Source organism: Pangasianodon hypophthalmus, chromosome 28 (genome assembly GCF_027358585.1).
Source record: "Pangasianodon hypophthalmus isolate fPanHyp1 chromosome 28, fPanHyp1.pri, whole genome shotgun sequence".
Taxonomy (NCBI): domain Eukaryota; kingdom Metazoa; phylum Chordata; class Actinopteri; order Siluriformes; family Pangasiidae; genus Pangasianodon; species Pangasianodon hypophthalmus.
Window position 1 is genome coordinate 13,464,761 of NC_069737.1, and position 12,560 is coordinate 13,477,320.

Consider the following 12,560-nt stretch of genomic DNA (forward strand, 5'->3'; position numbering starts at 1 on the left):
ATGTCCCAGGTAGTCTGAAATGTAAGTATGTACAGAAGCATGTTTGAAAAGCTCCAAAGCTTCTCCTTTTGATGATTGGGAGATCTCTCAAAGGGGCGGAACATCGTAAACAACTGGTAATCACTGAAACAGTAATGAACATGACAGTTGGAATCGCTTGGAGCTAATGTTTTCCTGACTTTAGAAAGGTCTTTTGATGTTCATACGTATGAGATGAGAAGAGATTGCAAATTAAACAAGAGGGCACCCCTACGCCCAAGATCTTAATTTAATAAAGAAGTTCTAAAGTTTATAGTAATAAGTAAAACGGAATAATTTTAATAAAATAATGAAGTAAAATTAGGTTACTATATTAAAAATAATGTGTGAATGAGCATTTGTATATATATATATATATATACACATACAGTATATATATAATCATGCAGATACAAGACAAGAGCATGGTTACTGGAGCCAGATGGACTGAGGTCTGATTACACCCCACCCACCTACACTCACTGACATGCAGTATGGGCCTGCTCGATCGGAGGAGGCCTGCAGCGCTTCAGGGATCAGGATCAGTGTTCCCGCTTCCATGAGGGAACAGTGGTCATGGAAATGCCCGGCTTTCCCGCCACGCCTGCAAACCTCCACAGGCATATATCTATATCCTGGGCTGTGATTATTCTTTGGATCACCCTATTGGTTTTGACTACTTAGGTGTATTGACCCTTGCCTTTCTTTGACATTGGTTTTTGGATTGTGGATGTCTGTAATAAACCTCCAGCACATGGGTCCTAATCTTGTTCCTGAGTCTTGTAAATTAACAGGGATTTTTGTCGCGAACATCCTGCACCTTCCTTTTTAGAAGTTTGTTATTCTTTTACTATGTTATTATTAAAGAACAACATTATACATTTATAGTTACATTTCATGTTGTGCAACATCCATGAAGCAAAAAAGTTGCTTGCTGTTATCACTTACGTTATAAATATATATTTAGAAACAGCTGTTCCGTCACCAGCATCTCTTTTTTTCTTGATCTTTAAGTTAATTGACAAAAAAAGCTCAGCTTATCATGTTACATGTCTCAGTTAGATATTCATCCTCTGTTCTGAATATTTTACCATGTCTGAGAGAGTGCTGACACTGGAGACTCCTTCCATAAATGCTGAATTAACGTCTCCTAACAGAACATATCAACAATTACAATTACTTTTTTGTTAAACAGCAGTACATTTTTTAATCCATTTATTATTAGTCTTAGATTACAGGCAGCATCAGAGCATCACAGGGCAACTTAACACCCTCTGAGGAAGAGCTATCTACAATACAAACTCTTCCACAAGGACATTCAGCAAGATAATATAAAGAAACATCATTCATGTAAGGAACATCATTTAAGTAAAAATCCATCTAATTACTAATTTACACTGAGGCTTCAACAACTGGGCTACATGAAGGTGTTTCTAGCAAACCAATTCCTAAATGAAATACTTGTTTTTGTACACTAAATTACCATTATTTAAATTATAACAATGATTTAGTCAATCCACTTATTGGTCTGTTTTTGGGAGGAAACCTGAGAACCCTGAGGAAACATGTAAAACTCCACACAGACAGTAACCTGAGCTCAGGATCAAACCAAAGACCCTCGAGCTGTGAGGTAGATTCATTCCCCACTGAACCACAGAATTACTTGTTAGTGCTTAGAAGGAGTTACCTACCAAGTCGATCTCGTTAAATTCACATGTAGATTCAGAAAATAAACTATAAATTGTGTTTATTTTTTAAACACTGGTTAAAAATACAATACATAAAACACATTTTATTTGGATGCAGGCTTTTGAGCAAAAGAAATGTATTTTCAAGAGGTTCAAGAAGTTAAAATATAATTCACTGACATGCTAAGTTTAGCCAAGCTACCCTCTGTTAAAAGCTTCCATCTAAATAAAAAAATTTCTTTGCACATATCCGGCCATAATTGAAAGAGCATGGAACATCATTCCATGTATTTAGGAAATATGTTGTTCCACCTTGTGGGATGTAGCCAGTTATAGCACAGTCCTCATTTCCTTCATAATCATTGGGTTCCCTCTGGCTCCAGTACCTGAAAGCACACAGAGAATCAGCACATCTGGAGCTTCAGACTGAGAGAACTGAGAGCATCATGAGTTCAGGTCGGTGATTTCTTACCCAGTGCCGCTGGTCAGTTCTGTACCGTCCACCCATTTCCACACCCCCTCAGTGTCTCTGTCACTCAGACCAATCCAAGCTGTTGCACTGAGCAGAGTTTTATTGATGAACTCCTGTTGTTTGTAGTAAAATATAAGAATAATAACATCTCAGTAAACTTCTACTGAGGTATAATAACTGGTAGTGCACTTTAGCATTTTAATACATGTAATGTGATTGTATTTTAGGCCCATGTGTAAGCAGAATTAAAAATGCTAGTACTTTACTTCTGGTTTAGCTACATGCACAGGAAAATGTGTAGTTATATATAGTAGATCATGTCCAAATTTGATATACACACAGATATGCTTTGATACAACTACTAGCTCATTAAAGCACAGTAAGAGACTAGAAACAGAATCACAGTCCAGACTCAGCTAAAGAGCTGAGGAGCTTCGGCACTCCGTCACTAAGGAGATCACTGCGAAGCAGTGAATTGAGAAATAAAAGAGGTACAACAAAAGACATCTTCACTTATTTTTTTTTCTTCAAATATCCCTTTTCAAACAGCACATTCTCTCTCTCTCTCTCTCTCTCTCTCTCTCTCACCTGTTCCTCTCTGCTGTTTATGATCACCAGGTCTGCTCCTCTCTCTCTGCAGTCCCGTCTGCTCTCATCCCAGTTCTTCTTCTCAGCAGACCTGTAGTAAAGACTGGAGTTGAAGTAGGTCCATCCATCTTTAAAGTCTCTCACTGGCAGGAAGATATTTTCATAGACACAAGTGTTTTCATTAAAGTAGTGCATTAAGAGGGTAAATATACTCCTCCAACAATCAGTCTGTTAAACAGTAACTCCAGTGTCCTTTTTTTCTTGTTGTTATACCTTTGTGGTCACACACCATCTACGACATGTTATCATAATCACTGGGGAGTGAGTCATTTATAAAGTCACTATATGTTATATATTTGCCGGTATAAGGTTATTTTCACAGCTAGAATACACAACTGACAGAATGAATCTGAAGGAGTCTTAATTCCCTGTGTTTCATTATGACTCGATAAAGCCTGTCGTGTTTGTGTCCTCAACAAAACATACCAGCAGCAAGTCAGCAAACTCTTCTGTAAAACACAGCCTGTGTTGTCTCTCTCTCGCTTCTTCATTTTCACTCAACATGTGTTCTAACTGGCACAGCTTTAGTAAGCACTCATTTAAAACCAGACACATAGAAACTGTAAGATTCGAGTTTTTGATATTTTTTTTTCATAAGTTCCTCTAAAAACCTTCAATTAGTCAGTGACCAAGTTCAGGAAGTCTCATCTGGAGCCCATCTCTATCATGCTCTAATTTTTTCATTCTGTAATGAACCACACCACACCCTGATTTCTGATTACTTAATTCTCAGTCTCTCCTCATAAGTAAGTGTATCAAAAAAGCCTTTTTCACATTCTGCTTGACAGCATTAGTATTGTTTACTATGTTGTGCCAAAATCAGCTAAGCTAGCTAAATTTCTCTGAAGAAGGCAGTGAGGTTGCAGTGACCCCCTATGTGACCTATGTGATGCGATGTGTTCCTTTTATCACGTCCTTAAGATTTTTGTTTGTGATTTCTTGGCACCGTAGAAGGAACCAGTTTGAGCCAGTTTTATTGTGCACCTACAGTCCAGTAAACTCATGTCTTAACCCTGTGTTTACCCCTTCTTTTGTTAGATTGATGTGAATAGTTACCAGTAAGATGTAGATCCACCTTTTCCCCATAGTCAATCATGTGTTAGAATTATGAAGTTTATGAACTGATGTATCTGTGATTTTGATTCAGTCTGTCACTTTTCGCTGAACTGTTACTCTTTGTTCTTCTTCAGGGTGGAATTTTCCCCACCACACATTAAGATATACATTTTTTTCCAATGCAAAAATCACCCATGATACGCTCATTATTATCCAGTATGGGTGGTGAGATCAGTTATAGATGGGTTATAGCTGAGACCAGGTTGTTGTTTGATTATCTATCTATATATTAATAAAAACATCTCAGAAGCATGTTAGACTGTTGTTGGATTATCTATCTATATATTAATTAAATCATCTCAGAATCCTCCAGTGTTTGAATAACAGGAAGTGTGTAAAAGCTGCACTGAGTTGTTAAGGTACTCGACACTGATTCTTCTGTGACAGTTTTGCAATGAAGTATTACTCACCTAGTTTAGAAAGCCTCTGGAGGTCCTCTCTATCCTTCTGTAACTGGTCTCTCTCTATAGTCAGGTTGTTGCAACTGGTCTGTAACAGGTCTCTCTCTTTAGTCAGGTTGTTGTATCTGGTCTGTAGCTGGTTGTTTTCTGTATTCAGGGTGTTGAATTTGATCCACAGCACTGTGATGGCAGTCAGCAGGAGAACACACAGCAGCAGCACACACAGAGCAGTCACTCTGTAACATCTGCTCCATGCAGTGTCTCCTCCTAATGGGGAATGGCCACAGAGACATGTCTCTTTTCATGTTATGTACAAATTCACAACAACTTAACAGATGTCAACTGCAAAAAATGAAAATAACTATTTTGCAAATGTGTAAAATGAACATGCAACTCTCTGCTCATGTACTTTATGCTGACATTCTTTAACATTTCCACAACAGCTAATAACTTAATTAGTATGTGTACACTATTTATATATAGTGTAGTATACAGACTCACAGACCATGGCTACTTTATTAGTAATACATCTGTACACCTGGTCTTTCATGCAATTATCCAAGCAACCAATCCTGTGGCAGTAGCGCAGTGCATTCGGATACAGGTCAAGAGCTTCGGGTAATGTTCACATCAAACATCAGAATAGGGAAAATACTGTGATCACAGTGACTGTAGCATGGTTGTTGGTGAATCTGAGGCTACAGTGGACACAGACTCAGTGAAACTAGTTGAAGATTGGATAAACATGGCCTGGTGTTTGTGCTCTTTTGTGGAAAAAAGGCAATGTTTTTTCAGTCATTTCTAACCAGTTCTCCTCTACCTCTCTAAGCTTCAGGCACATTTCTTCACCCAGAACTGCTGCATGTGTTTAGTTTTTTGCAACACTTTGTGTAAAGTCTAGAGACATTAAAATCCTAGGAGTTTCTGAAATACTCAAACCAGCGCGTCTGGCACCAAAAACCATGCAACAGTCAACATCACCGAGATCACATTTCCCTCATTCTAATGTTTGATATGAACATTAACTGAACTACTCTTTGTTTATCCATTTTCTTTCTTGCCATGATATATTCCTTTACTAAGGAGGGCCTTAATCAGTTTCCCAGAAAGCCACACTTTTTTATTTAAAATGCGCAAAGGTTTGGATACCCTTCCAGTGTCTTGGCAATGCTGGAATTGAAAATGAACTCCAGTTCCCAGACTGCTTCATGGCCTACAAAAATGGCCACTTCGAACTACAACACCCAGCCTACACACTCACTGTCATGTTCCCATTCAACTCAATCACACATTCACATATATAAAGTATACACACACAAAACACTCAGCAGATGCGAAGTATCACTCAGTGTCATTTGCCGCCTGATGTGCCAAGCCTGGTTCATTGTGTATGATTATATGGTTCTTGATCTCGTTTTGTACTCTGGTTTTCGTATTTTGCCTAGTTTTATCTGTTTGCTGATTGCCTGACCCATTGCCTGTTTTTTTTTTTTTTTTTTTTTTTGACTTCGACCTTGTCTTACATTTTACCTGCAACTGCAGCTATTTCTGCCGCCTGACATCCAGTTGTCCACTTGATTAACTTGTTAGGCCTTAACTGAGTGATAGTGATTCAATAGGCAGGTCAACAATTGTCATTAGGAATGGTCAGCTGATGTAAATTCCACAGCGTAATAATTACTCTCACTCTTCAAACCTTGTGCTATTATTTAATATTTATATATAAGATAAAACTTCACCATATCAGTGATTACACATTTTTGTAGACCTACTGTCAGAGCTGCAGTTAGAAAATAAACAAGTACTGAAGAATCAGCTTTGAGAATTCAACAGCACTGGGGTATACTTTTGCAAAACGTTGAATATTCTTCTTGAGCTGAAAACTTGAATTTTCTCTCTTCCTTCTCTGTGTTACCTCTAACAGCATCTGCACTCTCATAGACATCCATCATCATCTCCAATCACTTAGAAACACACTGAAACGTCTTTAATCTATAAGCGCCTGAATTACTGCATCTCTGCATGTAGATACACGTTTAGCCTACAAACCTAAACACTTACCTGTGTGTGGATCTGTGTCTAGGTCTCTCTTTGTGTCACTGCCTTTCTTCTCTGCATCAGGGTCATGACCTCTAACAGCGCTTGCATTCTCATAGATAATTATTTGCTCAGAAGAACGCTGATGCATCTCTAGTCTATAAAAGACTCACTAAAACACTAAATTACTGCGTCTCTGTGTGAGCACGAGTGAATGGCTGCACTTCCTTACTAGTGTACACCGAATTATATATGCTGCTGTCAGTAAAGGAAGTTACAACAGAGGACGGTGCGTCAGTGGCTTCTTGTGGTCAAAGTATGAAGACATTTGAGCTGCACTTCTCAACCATACTTTAGATGTTCCTGTTCAGCAGTTATATAAATATCAAAATCACATTGTTGTGTTATATAATGATGTATAACATCATTACACAATACTATTAGACTTTTTACCTGCTGCTTTTAAGATTCATGTATATATTTATAGCAGTTTAAATTCTGTTATATGAATTAGTTGACATGTTCCAACAGTAGATCTGGAATTATTTGTGGAGACTGATGCTTTTATGCAGCTTTACTGTGAAGTTCCACTGATCTAAGATCAGCATTAACCACTGCATTAACCACAAAAAAAAAAAAAAAAAAATTTGTTCAGAAGTTTTTGATGTTTGAGACAAGGGGCTTTATCCATCCATTACTGCATAACTACATTATCAATGCATGATAATACAAATAATAGACACTCATTGGCCACATTATTGACTCATCACAAAGCTGCTATATATTGTGCAATCAGCTGTGAGTTACATGAAAAGTACATACATGCACATAGTGATTGTGTTATTGTTCGCTACTGTTAGGCCACCAACTAGGAAACCCTCACACACTAATTCCAGGCAAACTCAAATCCCACTAAATAATCGTGGCTGAGGGGTTAAAGGGGACATAGCAAGTTTTTGTGATTTAGGGTCATGCTGGATTTCTCAGTGGTCCTGGGGAGGGGATATATATTCAATTTTTAACTGTGACATAAGCACAACTCATTAAATCATCTTAAAAATGTGTACATGAGCAATCAAACCTTAGTACTCTAATCGTATATTAATGTGTGTTAAATTCTTTCTCTGTCTAATAATATAATAATCCTATGGACTCTTTTACTTTACTTGGGACTTCACTACACTACACTTGGACTAGTGGCAGCTGGTGGTTTTTAAAATAAGTCAAGCAGAGGCATTTGTTATTGAAGTATACAGTATATCTGTATATATGTTTGTATTAATCTTTCCTCTATTTAAAACGCAGTGTAATTGAATATGCCATAGAAGACCATAGAAGCTTTGTTTCACAGCGTTTCTATCAGAGCTGTGTTGGGAGCTTCAAAAGAGATTTTCCTTTGGAAGATTTTTCCATTTTTAAGAACAGTTTGTGTTAATTGATTGCGTTTGCATTAAATGATTTTTTGATACTATAGTGAGATACATTTGTTATAGAAACATGTAATTTTCGCATTTTACTGAAATTTTAGGGGAACTCAGGCTTCCCATGCAGTCCCATGTAGTTAAAGCAATCGGACAATACGGACATGACCTATGCATTTTCACATTAACTTTGTTTATAGTTAATCTATTTAACATCTCAACAGAAATGTATTTTACTACTATTGTATAGTGTATCTGAGGTGTCTGCACACACAGGAGGGCTTTGTATTGGTAGGTCTACCAACGTGGCTGTCTGGGGCAGCAGATCCTCGGGATCTTATTCTGAATCAATATTCCTCGCACAAACTCAAATGAATCTACCTCAGATGGCACCTATTCATCCTAAAGATCTGTTCTGATGTGTGTCAGTACAGCATAGGAGCATGGCTCATCTCATTTTTGAGTCACTACACCAGGGTTCCATGTCCTGTCTGCATGCAAACCATAGAACCTGGAGCAAGTTCTGGTAGAGGTGTGGTCTTTTCATTGTAGTACTGCTGCTGTTGATGAGATGTCAAGTGCTGGAGTCTGTTGCATATATGTTTGGTGTTAACAGATACAGCACAGCACTGGAACATAGCAGCATACTCCACGCAGGACTCATCCCATCAACATCTGTGAAGGCTCCAGACCAGTCACTAGGGCATTTTTCAAAGAGAGTAGAACTATGTGTGGGTCTGTGATTGTCTGCGGTGCTTTCTCTGTTCATTCGGCAAGTCCACTGGAGTGTGTATATCCCATGGTGGAATGTGTGAGTAAATTCCCATGCTGCTGCAAATTTTAACATGATTGCTTACTAGTTTTTTTGGAATTCCTTGTTTGGCAAACACAGACTTCATCTTCTGAATTACTGCATGAGCTGTCTTAATAGGTAAGGAACTCTGGATGATTTGTCAGGTAATCTATAAGCAAGAGGTAAGATTGTCCATTCAGCTCAGATTGGTCCTCTACTAATATACATGGCAACTGTAGAACTTCATGGGTTATGAGACGCTCTCTTTGGTTTTGTGGTTGGAACTACTGATATGCCACACACTTTTCCACAGATCTGCTCATGTGCCATTTTCTTGCTTTGCACTTTGAATTTCTTGCATTGGAGAACCTGGTGATCTATGTGTAGTTTTTTTTCCCAAAATGATCGATCTAAAGCTTTGGGGTATGACAATCCTGACAATGCCTTTTCTTAAACTGATTTTATGGTACATAGGCCAATACTTGTGTAGACTACTGTCAAGGACGCATCATATCTTTGGCCATCTTTCTGTTGTCTCTCAATTACAGCTTGTAACACCTTGTCTACTGCAGTTGCCTTCCTGAGCTGTCCGAGAGTGCATCTGAGTTTAAAGTATCTGTTGCCTCCACTGCATACAATGCCTTCTCTTCAAAGAGGTTCTCTGTGGTATCCTCCATTTTGTCACTCACTGGTTCTAGGGAAAGTGTATTGGCAATGTGCTCTATATCTCTAGACCATCTTTCAAGACCTCCTTCCCTTCATCACCACTCATCAATGGCTCCATAACATCTGGTCATGTGCCAACCTCATTCAAGAGAGCAAGGGTTATTCCCATCCTCAAGAAACCCACTCTGGATCCCTCTGACATCAGCAACTACTGACCGGTATCACTCCTCTCTTTTCTTTCTAAAACCCTTGAACAAACTGTCTACAATCAACTGTCTCTCTATCTCTCGCAGTTGAAAGGTCAAGGAGGATGAGGACTGAAGACAGTTTGGCTTCAAACCAGCACACTCCACAGAGACTGCCCTATTGGCCGTCACTGAGAAGCTACATGCTGCTAGATCAGCCAAACTGTCTTCAGTCCTCATCCTCCTTGACCTTTCAACAGCATTTGACACAGTGAACCACAAGGTTCTCTTGTCCACCCTCATGAGCCTAGGAATTCGTGGTGCAGCATGGCAATGGTTTGCTTCCTACCCGGAAGGTCGGTCATATCAGGTGACATGTAGAGGATACACATCTGCTCCCCGCAGACTCTCCACTGGTGTCCCTCAAGGCTCAGTACTTGGTCCTCTCCTGTTCTCTCTCTATACTCGATCTCTTGGTGCAGTCATATCCTCACGTGGATTTTCATACAACTGCTATGCGGATGACACTCAACTCATCCTCTCCTTCCCTCCCTCAGACATTCATGATTCTGCTCGGATATCAGCATGTCTGGCAGACATCTCATGGATGACAGCTCATCAGCTGAAACTTAATCCTAGCAAAACTGAATGCTGTTCATCCCAGGTGATGCAGTGGCTTGCAGTCTGCTTTTTGCTATTCACTGTTTGCAATCTCTTTTGCCAGCTTTTGCCAGGGTTAAAAACTCGGGAAGTTTCCTGAATTGACTTGAACTTGTCTCAGACTTACTAGTGTTTGTATCGCTCAATATGGTCTTGGTTTCTTGGTCTTGAACTTGGATTTTATTGAGGTGGATATGAATTTGCTGCAAATAAATCCTAATGATATAATGAATTTGCTGCAAATAAATTCTAATGATATAACTCCCCAGGGGGAGCCTGAGAGTCATATGAATATGTAGTGTCATATGTAGATCTATACAAGTTTGTAATTTCAAACATCATTGTTGCTGCACTTAATAGCTGTAATCAGGCCCCAAATTAAAAAAAAAAAAAAAAAAAAAAATCTCAAAAATGAAGGGCACACCAAAAAGGTCTTCTGGTCATGAGGCCTTACGGCTTAAAGTATCTTGACATTTTGTCAGATCTGCACCCAGGAATCACACATTATTCACATGTGTTGCTGGTTGTGAAAAACCTAAACAAAAATAGTAATACAGGAAACATGCCCACAATATAACAGCAACGCACAGACACACAGGCAGTGTTCCTTCAGACAGCCACTCTGAGTGTAGTTTTAGACAAATAAATACAGGTACAACTGTATCTGTTTGTTTGAAAGCTCAGGATTACTGCAAAGAGAAGAATGGAGATGAGTGAGGAGAATTATGCAAATGCAGGTGTTACTCCAAGCAACGGAGCCGATTCCAGGGATGCATGTGTCACAAAAATGTTGCTGACTCTTTGTCTGTGGGGCTCCAGTGTAGCTATCACATGTAGGAATCCAACATTTTCTGTGATGCTACAGTGGCGCATATCCTTGCAAATAAAGTAAATGATTGCTTTGGGTTATTGTATTTGACTCTCTAGAAGGGTGGGGTGGCTATCTCTAGAAGAAACTACTCTAGCGTTACCAGCTTCAGTTGACTCTCTCATGCACGCACATGTGCAAGAACTGGGAGTATAAATCTACTTGAATTGTTATGTAAAGCATGTACAAACCTGTCCAGGATGTGTGCGTCCAAAGACATGCATTGTAGGCTGATTGGCATCTCTAATTGTCCATAGTGTGTGAGATTATGCCCTGCGATGGGTTGGTACCCTGTCCCCTACCTTGTGCCCCGAGTCTCCTGGGATAGGCTCCACGCTTCTCGCGACCCTGTGTAGGATAAGCGATACAGAAAATGGATGGATGGACGAGGTGTAAAAGGTCTGGAGTTGATATCATGTATTGAGTTGGCATTTGGCAGCTGTTCGACCGGAGCTACCAATATGAAGTCCAAGGAGATCCCAATGCAGAAGGAGGCCATCATTAGGCTGAAAAAACAACATAAATCTATAAGAGCGATAGCAAAAACCTTAGGTGTGGCCAAATCAACAGTTGGGTACATTCTTAAAAAGAAAGAAAGCACTGGTGAGCTCAACAACATCGAAAGGCCTCGAAGACTATGGAAGACAACTAAAGTGGATGATCGCAGAATCCTTTCCTTGGTGAAGAAAAACCCCTTCACAACATCAACAGAAGTGAAGAATACTCTGGAGAAGTTAGGCGTATTATTGTCAAAATCTACAATCAAGAGACACCTTCATGAAAGTAAATACAGAGGGTTTACAACAAGGTGCAAACCACTGGTAACATTCAAGAACAGGAAAGCCTTTGCCAGAAAACATCTAAAAAAGCCTCCCATGTTCTGGAATAAGATTCTTTGGACTGATACAACCAAGATTAACTTGTACCAGAATGAAGGGACGAGAAAAGTATGGCAAAAGAAAGGAACAGCTCATGATCCAAAGTATACCACATCATGTGTCAAACATGGTGGAGGCAGTGTTATGGCATGGGAATGTATGGCTGCCAATGGAAGTAGCAAGATGAATTCAGAGGTGTATAGGGCTATACTCTCTGCTCACATTCAGCCAAATGCTAAAAAACTAATAGGATGCTGCTTCACAGTGCAGGTGGAAGAGAGAATAAACTAACCCCCTTTCATCAAACTGCATTTTGACAGTTTTTCGTCCAATCAGAGTGCGCCACGTCACGAAGTCCCTCCCCTTTTTATCCAATCAGAGCGCACCGTGGCGGGTAGTCCCGCCCTCCTTTCGACCAATGAGATTCTTTTTTTTTTCCAGATGTCCCGCCCCGATCCCCCTCCCTAATTTTTGTGGGTCCGTTCACGCGCATCTGTGTTCCATGCGGGGGTCCGTTCACGCGCTTCAACCCCCTTTCTCTCTCATCCCCCTCACCCCCCTGGTCTGGGGCCCCGTGCAAATTATCCGGCCGGCGCACGAGGTCGGATTTCAGGCGGCTAGTGTCATGCCTTTCCGGTCTTAAACTTTAGCTAATATTTAATACATCTTAGATAAATTTGGATTAAAGCTAGCTAGCAAAAATTCCCCA

General features: G+C 39.8%; 1 protein-coding gene across 1 annotated transcript in view; it reads right to left on the reverse strand.

Moving 5' to 3' along the window:
- Positions 1-1,261: 1,261 nt before the first annotated feature.
- Positions 1,262-12,560, reverse strand: part of LOC128317626 (CD209 antigen-like protein C) — a 43,082-nt gene continuing 31,783 nt past the window's right edge. Inside the window, exons 4-6 of the mRNA XM_053230730.1 lie at positions 2,767-2,909; positions 2,179-2,291; positions 1,262-2,092 (exon numbers count right to left, since the gene is read on the reverse strand). Of these exons, the coding sequence (XP_053086705.1) occupies positions 1,915-2,092; positions 2,179-2,291; positions 2,767-2,909 (434 nt within the window). The 3' untranslated portion in view covers positions 1,262-1,914. The remainder of the gene's footprint in view (positions 2,093-2,178; positions 2,292-2,766; positions 2,910-12,560) is intronic.